The 19,233-nt window shown below is 39.8% G+C and overlaps 1 protein-coding gene across 1 annotated transcript in view; it reads right to left on the reverse strand.

Annotated features, from left to right (window-relative positions):
* The window catches only part of dntt (deoxynucleotidyltransferase, terminal), a 195,937-nt gene that overhangs the window by 61,090 nt on the left and 115,614 nt on the right, over positions 1–19,233 (reverse strand). Inside the window, exon 8 of the mRNA XM_034223875.1 lies at positions 5,326–5,428. Coding sequence (XP_034079766.1) covers positions 5,326–5,428 — 103 coding nt within the window. The remainder of the gene's footprint in view (positions 1–5,325; positions 5,429–19,233) is intronic.

The raw sequence follows: 19,233 nt of genomic DNA on the forward strand, positions 1-19,233 counted from the left end.
GCTTCTTGCAGGGCAATATTTTGAAAGCTATCATCTTCTTTTGACGCTTTCATTGAGTCATACTTTTTCTGCATTGTGTTTTCTTTGTGGAGCTCTTCACAGCATTCTTGCATCTCATGTTTTATTGCCTCATTCTGCCGGGTAACTGACTCTTTCCCAGCTTACGTGACAATGTAAGCTTCCTCCAAATCTTCCTCGAGTTTGAAGAAATCAATTTGCATGGCGTCATCTTGACAAAACATGTCTTCTTTTGACGTGTCCATTGCATCGTCCTTCTGCTGCATAGTATTTTCATTTGGGGGGGTCTTTGCACAGCTTCTGAATCTCATCTTGCAAAGCATCTGCAAGCTAATTGCCTCTTGCTCTGCTTTTACGACATTGTGATGTTCATCCAAAACTTTGAAATACTGTTGCCTTGTCATGCTGCAATACTTCTCTTTGCAGGGCACTGTTTTCACAGATAGTTGCCTCTGTCTCCTGGTTATGCTCCATTACCTCATTGTGGCTATGGTTTGTTTAACTATGGCTTAAACAGTGATGTGAATTTGGATGTCTTCACTGCACTCCCTAACTTCTTTATAAAGGAAGGAACATTTGTGCCTTGCAGCCTGTTCCTCTGCCTTCTTGCAGTCATGTTTCCTCCAAACTTTGAAAGCTGTTAATCTTGCTCTTGATCTTGTGAATTTAGATGCGCTGCTGCTATCTGTTCCCGGCGGAGGGCCATTTCTTTTTTTGGAGGACTCCTGAGGACAGAGGACAATTTGGTTGCAACTTCTATTTTAATTTCTTAAAGCTTGATCGTGACAAATATTTATCTTTTTACCACGAAAATATCAAGTCAAGTTGTGGTCAGTGCAGAACATATCACCGCTGATAGAAATGTAAAGTAATAGTTGTGAAGCCAGTACTATGGTTTTAGCAATAGTCTAGTGTTGTGATGCACTGCTCACAATCAACATTATAATCTCGCACCACAGCTCATGGATTTTTCTTTTGCCAGTCATCAAGAGCAAAGTAAAAATACTCCCGGTGCAACAAGCTGCATTGGTAGGGATGTTTTATTTACCAAGTAAAGCATCCATGGGTTCAGCTTTGAGACAATATGTTTTCAGAACCAAAACTCCAGTGCAGATCTCAGCCATGTGTCTCTTGTTCCCCTCCAAGACAAACAGTTGTTTCTTGTTTAATTGTCCCTCCTGGCTTCTTTACAGTCAAGGTGGAGAAGAAAATAACAACAATTATCTTACATTGTGCCATATTTTCCTGAAGCAAAGTATATGGAGTACGGAATTAAAATCCAGATGATTCCACTCAAAATGGGACCTGCAAATAATATGGTTCAAAATTAGTCCAAATGTCAGTTTTAAGGCCACAACGACAGCTAAAATATGGACCTTAAGAGACTAGGAGAGGCTTGTTTTAGCCTTGACCTTTGCCAGTAATCCGTTTTGCTACTAATCACTTGTAAGTGATACTTGTAAGTGATAAGGAAGGTGTCTTCACGGTTCCACACAAACCCTAGGACACATAACAGAAAACCTTCATGGCCAGGCACGGGGAAAAAGGCTTCTAACTTTTCCTCAGGTTTGGATACAAAGTTATGTTTTGAAGTTTGTAAGTAAATGTTATCTTAAAGGTCACCAATTATATAAAAATCTACTTGTTCATGTCTCTTCTACATCAACATGTGTCCCCTCTGTGTAAAGAGATTCTGAACATTTCAGGAAAAAAGATTCTCTCTCTTTTTGTCCTGATCCATTTCTATAAAAACCTGTCACCCGTAACGATTTGTATGCCCCCCCCCCCCCCCCCCGCCTTATCACCTGAATCTCCTCCTAGAGCACCATTGTGTTATTTGTAACCAAATCTCTCTCAGAGGGGCGTGGGGAGGGGCGCCTTATTTTCATCTAAAGTAACAGACAGAGAATCAGCACTTTGGAAACAGGGCTGAAACAGAGGGGATTATGGGATGCTGCAATGATCTGTTTGGTGTTTCAGCCAAACACTTCAGAGACATGTTTTGTATATATCTGAGACCTATATTATATTGATGAAAAACAGTATAATAGGGGACCTTTAACATCGCATGTGAAACCGGTGTCCTAAAGTTTCTGTCTCCTGGGGTTGGTCTAGTTTAGTTCAATATTTTTCGGTTCTGCGTGGGTTCGCTTACGCTGGCTTTGGTTTCAAGTTGAGTACTGCTGAGGGTTAGGGATGTGTGAATACCGCTATGGTGCAGCCCTAAAGTTTGTACTGAACCTGCAGACATTGAATTGACTCGTAATTTTCCTCCTCTGAGGGGCTGAATCTATGTAAACCTTTACCTAACAGATTTTTCCGTTTGCGTAAATGCAAAAGTTGGTGTTATTTAAATGATCTTGTAATGTTGTAAAGCCAGAGAGCTGGACGAGGTAGAAACAGTGGGTATAAAAATGAACGCTGTTGTGATTAAGACCTCAGTTTAATGTAATTAGGTAAATGTGCTGTATGCACTGACTTTTAATCACACGCTTCTGAAGAACATTGATATGTGTCATATTACTGTGGTATTAGCAGAAAATAGTTGTCATCGTTTGAGTACAGCTAACAATCAACCCATTATGTGTCAGTAAACATAGCATGCCACTAACACTGTCTGTCATTGTCTTTTATCCCTCGCTCGCTTTTTTATAATAATTCTCACTTGAGGCTTCCATTCTCTCTGCATTAAGGTGCCAGCTGTCTGTCTCTTTTTCACATTCCTCCCCTCCTTTTATTTTCTCCCTTTTCCATTGAAGAGCTCCCAAAGCTGCCAATAGTCCCTGAAAGACCAGCTAAAAGTTGTTCAAGTGGCCTGCTAAATGATCCCATTTCTCTTTCACCTGATTCGCTCACTTTTCTCTGAAGGCAACCAAATCGGCAGAACCTCGGTCAAGCTGTCTCTCTAAGTTTTATAAAAAGACTATTGTAGGTGACCAAGGTCGGTTCTGGATGATGGAAAGTGACCAACTCCATTCAAAGTTTTTCTTTTGTGCAAAAATAACTAATGCACTGCAGAGATAGGTCTTTATGGCAGGACGTACTTTAAATTATACAGTGGAAATGAACGGGAGATTGATTTGTGGATTAATTAGGAGTTTATTATCATCTAAATATTTCATGAGAATTGGACACGACAACAGACTGGCAAAAGAATGAACGCATTAAACTAAATGTAATGATTTACTTTGGGTCAAGTGACATTCGAAATCCATTAAAAAAGTTTTTGTTTGAAGTCAAGTCAAGTTATTGGCAAATATTAGAATGCTTTTGGGTGTTGATTTATTAAATCTGGTCTCCCCATTAAGTCTAGAGAACATTATAAAAATAATAATAAAGTAGATCAATAGCGAGATCCACTCAAAAGCAATGAATTATCGCAAAAGAAGGTTATATGTAGCTTTTGAAACATTAGGGGTCCAAATGATGTTACAATGATATTACACTTTTGGAAATGTATATCGAAATATAATAGTGCCATAGAGTTTCAAAGAGCACCAGATGCTGATTGGTTGAAGCAAATGCTATATAAATACAACATCCTTTGTTCATATCAGACTTGGGCCCTTCGTTGGTTTTCATACCTTTCTCCAACCCCCAAAAGGATTGTCTGTTGTAATATTTATGCAGTGTAGAATCAGATTATGATAACCTAAGCCTTGTTGAGTATCGGGAAGAATCTGACGAAATGATATATGATACAGGGGTTCCAATTTAGTATATTACGAAACTGTAAGCAAGGCAATAAATGGAATTTTTTTTAGGGAAGATACAACACCATATTCACTTTTATTTGTAATCAGTGTTATATCTGCATTTGGATGGATGTCAAATCTACTTATTTACCTCATTATTGAACATACTGAATACTCTGTACTATTAGCAAGTTTTAGCTTTGGCAGGTGGATCAGTTAGCTAAGTAACACATGTTCCAAATAAATGACCACTTATCTTATCATAAGAACTAGTTTAGCCTATGTGATGCTATCTATTTTATTGTAGTGATGTGTAGACCTACACTTAGCATTAAATGCAAAGTGTTCAAGTCATTTTCTGAACTTCTTTTTGCAATTCAACAATTATAACACGAGAGCTAAATTATAGGGTTTCAAGGGGAAATTGTACAGTCTGCTGTTTATTCCATTATTCTGTCCAGAGTTCTCCTTAGCCTTTGATGAGTCTTGTACTGTAGAAGGATTTTCAAAAATACATTTAATTTGGTTGAATTGGATTAAAACCAATACTGCTATAGCTGTGGCGAACCGTGCCCCCCCCCCCACCCCCTCTCTAGCTGCTGTTATAATGTCCGTCTTGCCACTGAATTGTCGTCTTGAAAAGGGTACTAACAACAATTCCACAACATCGTGCATCTTCACCTGTTGAGCCAGTGAAATACCGGGCCTTCTAGAGCAGTGCTTCTCAAAGTGTGGTCCGCGGACCACTGGTGGTCCGTGAGCGCCCCCGAGTGGTCCGTGAGTATATTGGTAACATTTCACATTTGAAAGAAATACATTTATTTAAGTTTTTCACACTCTCGCGGGAATATCTCCGCAATGGAACGAGCTTAAGTTTAACTTTCGATTGCATGATATAGCCCATATAAACACCTTCATCACACATGTTGCCACTTGTTTGTACCATTTTCAGGCAATTTGTAAAAAACGATGTGTTTTTGGATATTTGTGGAGTTAGGTGGTCCGCGAGTGTTTTTTTTATTGGTTAGGTGGTCCTTGGTATGAAAAAGTTTGAGAAACACTGTTCTAGAGGACCCTGGAAGCGAGGGGAACTCTGAAAGAATACGCCCATTGGCTATAAATCAATATATGATTGGTTGATCAAACTGTCAGTCCAAACGTACGCTCTCATTCAGTGCAACGGCCAGGGCATTCTATCAAGGATATAGAATACCTTGGTTGAAGGATATTCTACCCAGAGACCCAGAACAAGATCTGATTGGTTGCTTTCTTTTCTAACACAAAACCACTGAAATGCGTAGTGCATGGTCCGAGAAGGACAAACAAATCAACGTAACACTGTAATATTACAGATCAACAACACAGATACCATTCTCTTTTATTCATTTTATATAAATTGTATTTAGGCTATATAATTAAATCGATTTTTTGTTTGTTTTATCTGAGTGTTCCAGGGTATTCTCTGAATACCTTGAAAGCCCTGACGGTTCACCACTGTGCTATAGTTATATCAATATAACGGAATGCACGTTTATTCAAAAATGGTGATCAACAAGGTTCAACATCTTCATTACTTCCCTTAGTTGCATAAAAAATAAGGCAACATACTTACTTGCTTTTTTAGCTCATCAATAACGTTGGGTAGCAGACTCTCCTCCTCCCCCAGCTCAGGTGTGGTCACGATAAAATCTACGTCATGACCGAACTCCTTTCCCCTGGATATAAAGACATAACACTGTAAATCATTCACTGTGCTGGGAAATAATGAAAATAATTATCTTTCAGTCACAGCCCTTAACTGATGAAGACGGAGGGTGACAGACGGAGCTATTAGAAGCACATTATGGCCTTGACTTTTTTCATTATTCTAACAAGTAATTTGTTCTCAGTTGTTAGGTGTGAAAGCTCCTTTTTGTTGCCTCTTAAGCTGTCAGAGCTTTAACTTGTATGAGAATCATCATTTTCAGCTTGGATCAGAGTCATAAAGCACACCCATACAGTATATGGACCCTGACTGTGCTTGCATTGTCTTCTGTCAGCACAACTTCACTGTAGTGGAAGTGATTATTTAATGATTATCAGGTAGGAACATGAACACTGAAAAGCTCAGCAGAGAACCCACTGTATTTCAGTAACGTGCGGTGAGGTTCATGGCTGGTGAGGCACGGACTCTTTCAGAGTCAGATTTACAAATATCATATTTTGACCATAAACGAAATATTCGGTTATTTTCAAAAGCTTTTTTAGTCTGATGCTTCGATTCATTTTAAACAGACCATTCAACAAAAGGATACCCAAAATCTAATTATTGGATTGTTCTTTCTTAGTAAGATCCCATTTTCATTACAATTGTGGTCTTACCTTGACTTGAAGATGAAGTCCATGCTATCCTTCTGGACAACAATCTCTATTACTTTTTTGTAAAAGTCCTCCTTATCTTCCTCTAGTTTCAAAAGTCTAGTTTGTTGTTTGTGTCTACCGTCTCTGCGTAGAATAACAGTAGCAACAAGAACCTGTGGGCTCACGTGCGCCCCCTTCAGTGCGGCAGAGGTTATGGCTGCCTCCCCTGGTGCTTTTTTCATTGCCGTTGTATGATGAGACCAGCAAGCCTAAATATCATATATACGTGAAATAAGTTATTTAGAGACTATGGATGGCGAGGATAAATGTAATAAACAGGGTTCGTACGGGTGCTTGAAATCCTTGAAAATGCTTGAAATTTGACGTGGTGTTTTCAAGGTTGGGAAAGTGCTTGAATTTTGGGAATGGTGCTTGAAATTGAGATAAAGTGCTTGAAAATGTAAATGCTTTACTTTTACAATAAATTGCTGTCTGACTGAATAGTTCGCTTTTTAGATTAAAAGAAAATAATTGCTTCGCTTCTACATAAAACAGCTCCGCTGCACCTTCCCGCGCTATGCGCGCGACCTGCAAGTGTTTTTTTTACGTGTGACCTGGGCATTCTGATGAGAGTGATAGATGACTGTGTGCCAGGAGGTTGCTGTTTCAACAAGCGTTGGCTAGCAGAAGACAAATACGAGCCATGGCTAAGACGAGGGTCAAGCCCACGAGTAGCCTCCTGCAAAGTGTGCAACATAACGATGGGAGAGTCTGCGCTGACGAGCCATGAAAGGTACGCCGGAGTGAAGCATTTTAGATTAGGCTAACGTTGCATGTTACGTTTGTTTAAGCTAATGTTAGCTAGCTGAATAGCGAACTCGATTGAAGGATAATAGTAATAATTGCAGGGGACAATCATTTCAGAGGAGCGTACCTATGTTATGTGCGTTACAGTCGCCATCCTGTGGTGTTCAGAGGATGAAGCACTCACGGCATTTCGTGTTATAGTCACGAAATATAATCTATTGATTCGACACAGAGCGATTTTGAAAGCAATGTATTTCTACTGGTAGTATGTTTCGTGCCTAAACCAAATGTGACTTGCTCTATCGAAATCAGTCACATTGACCCGAAGACACATTTTCGTTTGTATTACTGGTCTGGGGGAAGCTCGCGAGTGTGTGTGTGTATTTTTGTGTTTGTGTACCGGGGAAACACTCCAAGAAACAACAGCTGTTGTTATGCTTGCTGTGATGTTACATTACTCCGTTCTCTGCTTGTAATTATGCCGAAGCTTCAAAGTTATATTTATCATCTGAATTTGCCGAAACAAGTTTAATATTCTGAAAGCCAAGACTTTGTTTATTTGACAACATGAAAACAAACTGTCTTTTATATAAAATGGAAGTATTATTCAAGTAAAACTACATTTTGCTTTAATCCCATGTAATTGTAGAATGAACACAGTCTTCCTTTGAAGATGTATAAGTCAGGTGTCTTGAGTAGTCAGCATTACCTACAAGTCATTGTACACATTTGTAAATATTATTTTCCACTTGTTACCATTGTGAGTCTATTTTTATGCAGCTCTGCGTGATTTTGTGGCTACAATTCAGACTAATACGCTACCAGAGGTGGAATAAGTACTCAGATATTGTATTTGAGTAAAAGTACAAGTACTCAGATCTTATAGTGAAATAATAAGTACTCAGATCTTGTACTTGAGTAAAAGTAGAAGTACTCAGATCTTATAGTGAAATTATAAGTAGTCAGATCTTGTACTTGAGTAAAAGTAGAAGTACTCAGATCTTGTACTTGAGTAAAAGTAGAAGTACTCAGATCTTGTACTTGAGTAAAAGTAGAAGTACTTAGATCTTGTACTTGATTAAAAGTAGAAGTACTCAGATCTTGTACTTGAGTAAAAGTAGAAGTACTCAGATCTTGTACTTGAGTAAAAGTAGAAGTACTCAGATCTTGTACTTGAGTAAAAGTAGAAGTACTCAGATCTTGTACTTGAGTTAAAGCAGAAGTACTCAGATCTTGTACTTGAGTAAAAGTAGAAAAGTAGAAAAGTATTCTCATCAAAATATAGTGAAAGTAGCGACAGTAAAAGTAGTCATTGTGCAGATTGGTCCATTTCAGAATAATATATATGATATGTTTTATAATGATTGATCATGAAAGTGTTCTCAAAGCTGGTAAAGGAGCAGCTAGTTTGAATGACTTTGTATACTGCAGGGTAGCTGGTGGATTTACTCCAGGTGGAACTAAAGTCTGATTCAACACTTGATGAGATTTCACATCATTCATCCAGATCTGTAAAGTAACTAAAGGTATTAAATACATGTAGTGAAGGAAAAGTACACCATTTACCTCTGACTTATGTTCACCTCCAACCTAAAAGTACCTCAACAATAGTAATCAATAATGTATTGAAAAGTTATTTGGCTGATTGTTTTATATTGGCTCAGCCAGGTTATATGGGAGGCCCAGTCTACGACAGATCACTCATTTTGAAATATTAAACTTAGTTTTATTTTCTTTAATTTTTCATCCTCGTGTAGAATGCTATCACGAAACACACATTTGGTTGTTTATAGCATAAAGAACATCTGATTTAATGTGAGGTAGGGAAATAATCATTTGAGTATGTGTATATAAATATGTAATTTACAACAGCTGTAAGCTGCTTGAAAAGCTGGAAAATGCACCTTGAAAATGCTTGAAAAGTGCTTGAATTTGACTTTGGAAAAGGTGTAAGAACCCTGAATAAAGGGATCTACAAACATTACATTGGTGACATAGAAATAAAAATAAAAAGGGAGGAATTAAGAGACTGAATGCCTCTTAAATGAACGTTGTAAGTCATTGTCATATAAGCATCTAGCAACAATTTAGATGGTAGATAGATAGCTTTTGAGACTGACTACTCCTGTATAAAGTCAACAGTTGGCAGCTTAGAAATAAAAAGGGAGGAATTAAGAGACTGAATGCCTCTTAAATGAACGTTGTAAGTCATTGTCATATAAGCATCTAGCAACAATTTAGATGGTAGATAGATAGCTTTTGAGACTGTCTACTCCTGTATAAAGTCACAACCCAGTGTCATGGCATTTCGTGTTCATTAACACGATTTTTAATCTATTGATTCGTGTTCACCAACACGATTTCCCCCTTTTTTTCGTGTTGCACAGCACGATTTTAAAAGCATTGTATTTCTACTGGTAATGTGTTTCGTGCCTGCAGCACGTCTTTTTCTCCGGTCGGGTCGTGGAAGACCGGAAGCTGTGTGGTTCATAAAAACATGTTCTTACTCAATATCAAGCCACCCACAATTATTGCTTTTATTTTAAATCGTATAATTTCGGACTTTTGTTGCCGTCTGTGAGGAAAATAAATGGGGCTCAGAGCCTCAGAATACTGAAATCTGTATTTTTTAAATATTTTTTTCCTTCTAATTTGTTATTCTTTTCAAAATAACACACTGTTATTTACTCACCAATAACACACAATTATCCTTGCTTTTATTTATTGGTTTAATTCCATAATCTCGGGCTTTTTTGGTGTCCGTCAGGAACTGAATTTCAAAATAAAAATAACCGGAAACAGACGTAGGCATTTCGAGTGATTACCCAAGATCCTCAGCTATGGTTTAAGCTCGCTGATTGGATGTTTTAGCCGCAATACATGCTGGGATTTGGTGTTTATATTATATGAAATCCGGAAAACATTTTAAAAGAATAAAATAATACTTAATTCCGAGTGTTCTTGCTTTTCTCTTTGAAAGTCATCACATAACGGCATTGTAATACACGGTTCGGCTGCATTGTATATTACAGATCTGCCGTAGTTCTTTATTTATAGAGCCCTGATGAGAAGACCTTTGGAAAAACTGAAGAAATGCCGCCGAAACTGAATTCTTGACGTGGATCATAAATATATCAACAATTAAACAACATCTTCAATTTCTCTTCACACAATACATCTCCTTGCAGTATCAACACTAATTCGGCTGACTTTTACATTTAATCTAATTTGTAGATAGGTTATATTTACACCATAACGGTGCACAGCTGATATAAAAGGACTTGTAGTTTTTAAAGATATTACTGATTTTCTTTGAATATAAGAATGTAAATACTGAGTCTGAAATAGTATAGCAATATGCTGTAAAATTATGTGAAAACATGAATAAAACTACACATCTTCAGATGTTATACATACATAAGTGTCCTAAACTAATAATACAAAGTTATTATGGCTGTGTGGACCTTGTGTGCACCGCCTAGTGGTTAAAGCACGTTATTGAATTATTGTTTTTATGTGTTATATTTGATTACAAAAATATTAAGAGTACATACTTTCATAGGGGGAAAGTAGAAGGTTTGTGATAGAAATATAGAATATAAAAAATCAAGAAGATACTGTAAGTGATCTCTACAATAAAACAGTTTAGTGCAGGATGTACAAAGATATTAATAGGAGGATGTGCAAAACAGAAAAACGAATTAACCTTTATTTAAACATTAAATAACAGATTAAGGTCTTCTTTTAAATAAGAAAAAAAACGTTGGGGGTATCTATCTACAGATAAATATTAAGCCTGACAAAGTACTTAACGTCTAATATATTGCTTTCCTGCAATGTTAACTATGTTGAAGCACTTATTTTAACTGATATTATACACATTAATTATACTCTTATGTATGTAGATAGTATAAGAAATGTGCATAATATGACAGTTTAATGGTGGAGATAGACACATATTGATAGATGTCTTGTAATGCACTGTTGAAGAACCTGCGACCCAAGTTTTTCATTCATTGCATAACTACACCGTAGTTGTGTATATGATATGTCAGTAAACCTTTGAAAATCTTGAAATCTTGAAAGGGATGTGCAAAATAGCCATAATATACAGTCTTTAATTAATTAAAGTTTAATTAAGTAATTAATATACTTTATATACAGTCTTTAATTAACTATTAGTAGAGAATAACGAGTAATGAATATACTTTATTACTCGTTTCCATTCATGTCAATTGCAGATACATGTTTAGTCTTCTCAAGCACCAACTATCAAATATCTCTCCTGATTGTTGGCACTTGACAATCACCTTCCCTGAATTTTACTCAGGTGTAACTAAAGTCTGATTTAAGGGTTGTTTATATTTCACATCATTAATCAGAATCTGCAAAGTAACTCAAATAAGTATAGTGGAGTAAAAATACCAGGTTAACCTCTGAATTGTAGTGGAGTAGAATTACAAAGTAACAATGAGCAGTCATGTGGGTATTAATGCTGCGCATTATGGACACAAGCGATTTTCACCCATTTATTAATTATATGTTTTACATTTGATAACACCAATGTGTTTAATACTGGCAACTTCTAATTGTGGGAAAAACGAAAACGTTCAGTAGAGACGTCCCATAGAACATTTTGCGAAACACAATAGCCAGCATGTGTAGTTCTGGGGGGCGTTCGATTCCAGTTTTGGATAGTCTGGCGTGGTTTCGTTCCATTTCAAACATCCGACATCATGGACTCAATTTCCACTGCTACGCTGATGATACCCAACTGTATCTCAGCACCACTCCATCCTCCCAGCTCCCCCCTCAGTCTCTCATCAACTGCCTGCATGACATCAAAACATGGATGTCTTCCAACTATCTTAAGCTGAACAGCAATAAAACAGAGCTCATGGTTGTGGCACCCAAGGCCCTGCTCCAGAAGGTTGGTGACTTCGTCCTTGAGGTCGACGGCTGCTCCATCTCCCCATCTCCTGAAGCCCGCAACCTCGGTGTCATCTTCGACTCCACCCTTTCCTTCCATTCCCACATAAAATCTGTGACCAAATCGGCCTTTTACCACCTGAGGAACATTGCCAGACTCCGACCGTCACTCTCGGAGTCGGTTGCCGAAACCCTAGTGCATGCGTTTGTCACCACCCGCTTGGACTACTGCAATGGTGTCCAGTTCGGGGTTCCCAACAAAACCCTAGACAGGCTCCAGTATGTCCAAAACTGTGCTGCTAGGGTACTCACGCACACAAAGCCGTGGCAGCACATCACTCCCACCTTCATCCACCTACACTGGTTGCCGGTCAAGTCCCGCATATCTTACAAAGTCATCCTCCTTACCTACAAGTCCCTCCATGCCCTTTCCCCCCAGTACCTATCGGACATCCTTCACCCACATGCCCCACCCCGGAACCTGCGGTCCTCAGACTCTGGCCTGCTTACCACCCCCCGCACCAAACTGCGAACCTTCGGGGACAGAGCCTTCAGTGTGGCAGCCCCCACCCTCTGGAACGCTCTCCCTGCGGAGATTCGCAACATCCCCACACTTGACGCCTTCAAAAGGGCCCTCAAGTCCCATCTGTTTGCCAAGGCTTTCGGCCCCTAAATCGATCTGTTGTTTTGTCTGTCTGACTTTTGTTTTGTTATGTTTGTTTTTGCCCTATTACTTGCAAAGCGACCTTGGGTCCCTTGAAAGGCGCTATATAAATCCAAGCTATTATTATTATTATTATTATTAAACAGCTGTTTGACGCTTGGGGTAACCTTGGCGCACTGCCACTCCAACATCCAATCCCAGAGTTTGAAGATTAATCACGGGGACTGTAGTCCTAAACGATAGCTGGGGATTATGGGTAGTGTAGTGTCTTCGGCCATCCTAAACTCAGAAATGTTGACAATCGCAATGATGCTCGAAATGTCCCTTATAGGCCTACGTCTGTTTCCGGTTATTTTTATTTTGAAATTCAGTTACTGACGGACGCCAAAAAAAGCCCGAGATTATGGAATTAAACCAATAAATAAAAGCAAGGATAATTGTGTGTTATTTTGAAAAGAATAACAAATTAGAAGGAAAAAAAAGATTTAAAAATACAGATTTCCGTATTCTGAGGCTCTGAGCCCCATTTATTTTCCTCACAGACAGCAACAAAAGTCCGAAATTATACGATTTCAAATAAAAGCAATAATTGTGGCTTGATATTGAGTAAGAACATGTTTTTATGAACCACACAGCTTCCGGTCTTCCATGACCCGACCGGAGAAAAAGACGTGCTGCAGGCACGAAACACATTACCAGTAGAAATACATTGCTTTTAAAATCGTGCTGTACAACACGAAAAAAAGGGGAAAATCGTGTTGGTGAACACGAATCAATAGATTAAAAATTGTGTTGGTGAATACGAAATGCCATGAGACTGGGTTGAAAGTCAACAGTTGGCAGCTTAGAAATAAAAAGGTATTAACCCTCTGGAGTCTAAGGGTATTTTCTCGATTTTTAGATGTTTTCTTAAATCACCTCTTATTTCTTCTAACATGGTACCCCATGTGTTAAATATCAAAATGTTCAGGACAATCTCTGGTATTGCTATATATGCAAATTACTCACCTTAGCACTGTTTGATGAGATAAGTAGCTCAAAAAGCTTAAAATTTGACATCCGATTTTCGGAAAATCGTCAAAACTCTTGTGAAAACACAAATTTACTCATGTGATCTAATTGTTTTGGTGATTTAGATTTGGTTACCAAAGTCTTAGGATCACAAAAGCAGTGAAATATTTGAATTACACTGTATAATGTTTAATGACTGATTTTAAATGCCATTTTCTTAATCTCTTTCATTTTTTGTAAAGCACTTTGAATTGCCTTGTGTTGAAAAGTGCTATATAAATAAACTTGCCTTGCCTTGCCTTGTATATAAATGTGTAATTCATGTCTAAAATGAAAATAAATTAATTTGAATTTTGAGTAAAACAGGTGTTTATCACTCTACTTTCACCACAGCAGGGACTGAGATACATTAGGACTGAATAATGACTTCATATTACATACCAAGGTTCATGTGATGTGTACAAATACAAATTGAGCATTCAAACTTTTTATTCAACCAACTATTTATTATAAATATGTTTTTTTCAACCAACTATTTATATAAATATAAGAAACTGGAAAATCTCACTATTTACAATATTGAACATCAGAACTTTCTACCAACTCTTCATTATAAATGTCAAGACAGTGTCAAGGTCTTTGTCTGTCTTCCAAGACAGTGGGTCTGGCTGCTGTGAAGATGGGGGTGATGGTGCATGGGCTGCTGTGTAGGTGGGGTGTACAAGTGCTATTAAGACCTCCACGAGACCTCCTTGCTGGCTGGGTTGAAGGTGATGGCTGTGGTGGAGCCTTTGTGCTGAGGTGTATCTTGACCTGGTGGCAGCCGCAGATGGAGGTGGAGGCAGCTGTAGTGATGCTGGTCTGCTGGTCCTTGGTGGTGATGGCTCTGGTGAAGGCCCTTGAGCCACGGTATATCTTGACCTGGGGGCCGGCACAGATGGATGTTGTGGCTGCTGGATAAACACCGCCTGTGGGCCACTAGGCCTAGGCAGCTGTGAAACCTCTCTGTAAAACAAATTAAAATGTAGGACAATAATTACAACTAATTTTATTGAAATAATAAGTAAAATGTTGCTCAAGCACAAATAACAATGCAAACATAAAAAGAAAGTTTGGGAGGTTGGACAGGAGTCTCTCTCTCTCTCTCTCAGACACACACACAGGTATTTCCAGTTACTTTACATTCAGTATAAAATCACAGACACACATATACATAGGCTACATCTGATTACAAAGTCTCATCTGTACAGGACGGTAAAATAATCACAGGCACACATATAAATAAATCTATGACAAAGTCTCATCTGTACAGAACAGTATGATAACATAATCACAGGCACACATAGAAATAAATCTATGACAGCCTCATCTGTACAGAACAGTATGATACAATAATCGATGGCAAAAACATGTCTATAGCCACTGTAAATGTCTCCGTTGTGGGACGAATAAATGATTAATTTAATCATCTACACATGTAATCTCACTTTTACACACCAAAATAACGTTAACACAGAGTAAATGTTTGCTAATGGAGAGTCTATTTTGTCCCAAGAAAAAGTTCCTGACTATCGATAAAAAATATATCAATAAACCTATTGTTACTTTTCGCGGTATTCCCCACACATTGCCAGTACACTATTACTGTAATATTTACACTTACCCATGTCCAAATGGATCCTTGTTGTATTCTTCTTCTTCAGAAGAGTCGAAGACTTCAGGTTCTGAGGCTCTATCTTCACTACTGCTAGCGAAAAAAATCTCTAGCGAAGTCGACGACTGTAAAGTTTTTTTATAAGCCATTTTCTGTCTCTCTCTTTCTCCTCACAGAGGTAAACTGATGGGAGACACGTGGTTTATGTTTTTTTTTACTTGGTGGGTAGGTCCTTAGTGATTTCTCGATGTCCATTGGTCATTTCAGACCATGATGGCTGCCGGCCGAGATTTCCTTGACGGACACACCAATCCACCAATCCCACACAGTGTAAAGTCAAGCTGCTTTGAGCGGCCATATTGGCTGCTGTGCCCTGGTTACAGTCTCACAGGAGATACCACTGGAAAGCTACACTTTCAGCGATTCCGCGGATATCTGAATCATATTTCCATCCATCCATCTTCTCCCGCTTATCCGTGGTCGGGTCGCGGGGGTAGCAGTTCCAGCAGAGAGCCCCAAACTTTATTTTCCCTGGCGACATCAACCAGCTCTGACTGGGGGATCCCAAGGCGCTCCCAGGCCATCGAAGAGATATAATCCCTCCACCTGGTCCTAGGTCTACCCCTTGGTCTCTTCCCAGCTGGACGTGCCTGGAACACCTCCCTAGGGAGGCGCCCAGGTGGCATCCTAACTAGGTGCCCGAACCACCTCAACTGGCTCCTTTCGACGCGAAGGAGGAACGGCTCAACTCCGAGTCCCTCCCTGATGACCGAACTTCTCACCTTATCCCTAAGGGAGACACCAGCCACCCTGCGGAGAAAACCCATCTCGGCCGCTTGTATCCGCGATCTCGTTCTTTCGGTCATGACCCATCCTTCATGTCCATAGGTGAGGGTAGGAACGAAAATGGCCCGGTAGACAGAGAGCTTTGCCTTCTGGCTCAGCTCCCTTTTCATCACAACGGTGCGGTAAAGCGACTGCAGTACCGCTCCCGCTGCTCCGATTCTCCGGCCCATCTCACGCTCCATTGTTCCCTCACTCGAGAACAAGACCCCGAGATACTTGAACTCCTTCACTTGGGGTAAGGACTCATTCCCTACTTGGAGTTGACAGTCCATCGGTTTCCTGCTGAGTACCATGGCCTCAGATTTGGAGGTGCTGATCCTCATCCCAGCCGCTTCACACTCGGTTGCGAACCGATCCAGTGAGTGCTGAAGGTCGCAGACCGATGAAGCCATTAGAACCACATCATCTGCAAAAAGCAGTGGTGCAATCCTTAGTCCACCGAACTGCAGACCCCCTCCCCCATGACTACGCCTCGAAATCCGATCCATGTATATTACAAACAGGATTGGTGACAAAGCGCAGCCCTGGCGGAGGCCAACCCTCACCGGAAATGGGTCCGACTTACTGCCGAGGACCCGGACACAGCTCTCGCTTTGGGAGTACAGAGATTGGATGGCCCTGAGTAGAGACCCCCTCACCCCATACTCCCGCAGCACCTCCCACAGTAACTCCCTGGGAACTCGGTCATACGCCTTCTCCAAGTCTACAAAACACATGTAGACCGGATAAGCGTACTCCCAGGCCCCCTCCAGGATCCTTGCGAGAGTAAAAAGCTGATCCGTCGTTCCACGACCAGGACGGAATCCGCATTGTTCCTCCTCAATCTGAGGTTCGACAATCGGCCTGACCCTCCTTTCGAGTACCTTAGAGTAAACTTTCCCGGGGAGGCTGAGTAGTGTGATGCCTCTGTAATTGGCACACACCCTCTGATCCCCCTTTTTAAAAAGGGGAACCACCACCCCGGTCTGCCACTCCTTCGGTACTGTTTCCGACTTCCACGCAACGTTGATGAGACGTCATATTTCTACTCCTTATAATCGGAAATATATGATTAATTTACGTAAATTATGCACACCGACTCCAGAGGGTTTTAAAACGATGCCATTAAAACCCTCTTGAATTAACTTTAGCAGTAATTGTCATATTAGCGACTAGCAACAGTTAGCAAGCTAGTTAGCTAGCGATTGAGAATGATTACTCCTGTGTAAAGTCAACAGTTGGCAGCTTAGAAATAAAAAGGGAGGAATTAAGAGACTGAATGCCTCTTAAATGAACGTTGTAACTCATTGTCATATAAGCATCTAGCAACAATAAGCAAGCTGTTTGAGACTTACTAATGCTGTATAAACACAACCGTTGGCAGCTTGAATTATAATTTAGGAATTGAGAGATGCCATTTAATGCATTTTGAATTAACTTTGAAGCTCTTTGAAGCAAAGCTCTTTTGTTAAATAAATATTACCTCACAAATGTACAAGTAACCTAATAATATAATCATATTATGCAAGTAGCGTTATAGTTTCCAAATTATTCAACGCCATTTAAAGCATTCTGTTACTGCTTAAGGAAGTCCATAATGCAGACATGCTTAATTTTCCTAGGCTATAGTTGCAAAACCATGCATCAACCTTTACTTCTAACACAAACTGACAGGATTTTTTTATTTTCCTGCACATGGGAACTTATCTGCCCTTTGAAGCATATTTATATTTATATATTTAAAAAGGTCATAAGAGAGGAGCTCCCTTGCTTGGCTATTATTAAAGCCCACTCCAACTCCACTGATAATAATGTATTTATCCTTTTAGCTAAATGTTCATCCTGCTCTTGTCAGTAATTGTGATTGCTTTATGCTGTATCAAAGTTGCTCTTGCACCTTCAGTCAACAGGATTACATCAACAGTTGACTCAAATAAGCAGCCAGATGGAATTCTAAAAAGGAACGGAGGGTTCCTGCGATTATGATAACAGGCTGAAACAACTTCATATTTCAGCTTTTAGACAGTTGTAACTGAGAACAATGCATATGCAAATACCGTCTACGAGTTTTGAGGTTGCCTATAAAATTACAGAAGCTTCCCACTTCTAGGCTCCGTTTTGAAGTTCGCCGTTTGGAGATACGTTCTAAAAGTCAAGGTATCATTTCCAACTAATTATTACCAAATACCAAATGTATCCGGATGTTGAAGCAAACTTTAATTTTCCCATTGATTTACATTGGGAAAGAAACGTCTGTAATTCAGTAGGCTCTAATGTTTTTTAAGCTTAATACGCAGTACGAATACTTGAATAGCCCTTATTCAAATAATAGGGTCATAAAGCCCTAAAAGCTGTATTTCTGGTAATCTTTTACCAAGAGTTTACCAAGGCCCATTTTTTACTTCCATTAAAATTAACTGTGCCCCGCCTTTAATGTATCCTGCTCTCCAGTGTGCGAAAAAGTACACGTCCCACCGTCCGGGACGTGTTATTTACAATATCGGACAAGTAGATCTGTCAATTGACTTGTCCGGCGGACAAGTGACGTTTATTGACAAATTATTGATACATTCAGTTTACAAATGGCAGAACTCATTCGCAAATTGTACGTGTCCGCCAATGTTCGTTTAGAAATGTTAGTTTCGGTTCTGCTTGTCGATTCCTAACGAAATGCATCTCGCGCTTTCTGTACAGTTACGGCCCCTACACACGGCGGCGTGCGTTACCGCTTGGCGGTGGGCGTGTCTGAAGCTTGGGGATTTTTTACGAACAACGCGACCAACAACCAATCACATGAATGTCCCGCCCCGGACATACAAAGCAAAGCATTCATGCTACATCCATGCTGGCTAAATATACTGTCTATGCTTGCTAGCTGTCCATTCAAACAAAGTACACTGGATATAAACTCCCCAAACAGGCGAAAACCTACCAGTTTCACCCACTGTCTCTGCCACCTCCCCCATGCCTGGCTCCTCCGGTTTGTATCCCTGTATGTAAAGAGGGACTGGTCATATAGTACCGGGTGATTCCCTAACGCCACGATAATTTCCTCCTCCATTTTTTGACATGGGAAATAACTGCGGTCTGGCTCTCCCAACATACACGCGGTTTGATTGGCTAGCGCTTGTGCTGTCAGATTTGCATACGCGGGATTTGATTGGCTGACGCCTCCGTCGAGGCGGCAAAAGTAGAACATTGCTCTACTTTTTGCAGCGAGCACCACGAGAGAAGCTACGCTTTGCTCCCACAATGCAGTTCGGCGAATCGTGACGTCACCCCATTCAAAG

The sequence above is a fragment of the Gymnodraco acuticeps genome, unplaced genomic scaffold (genome assembly GCF_902827175.1).
Source record: "Gymnodraco acuticeps unplaced genomic scaffold, fGymAcu1.1, whole genome shotgun sequence".
In the NCBI taxonomy this organism is placed as follows: Eukaryota; Metazoa; Chordata; class Actinopteri; order Perciformes; family Bathydraconidae; genus Gymnodraco; species Gymnodraco acuticeps.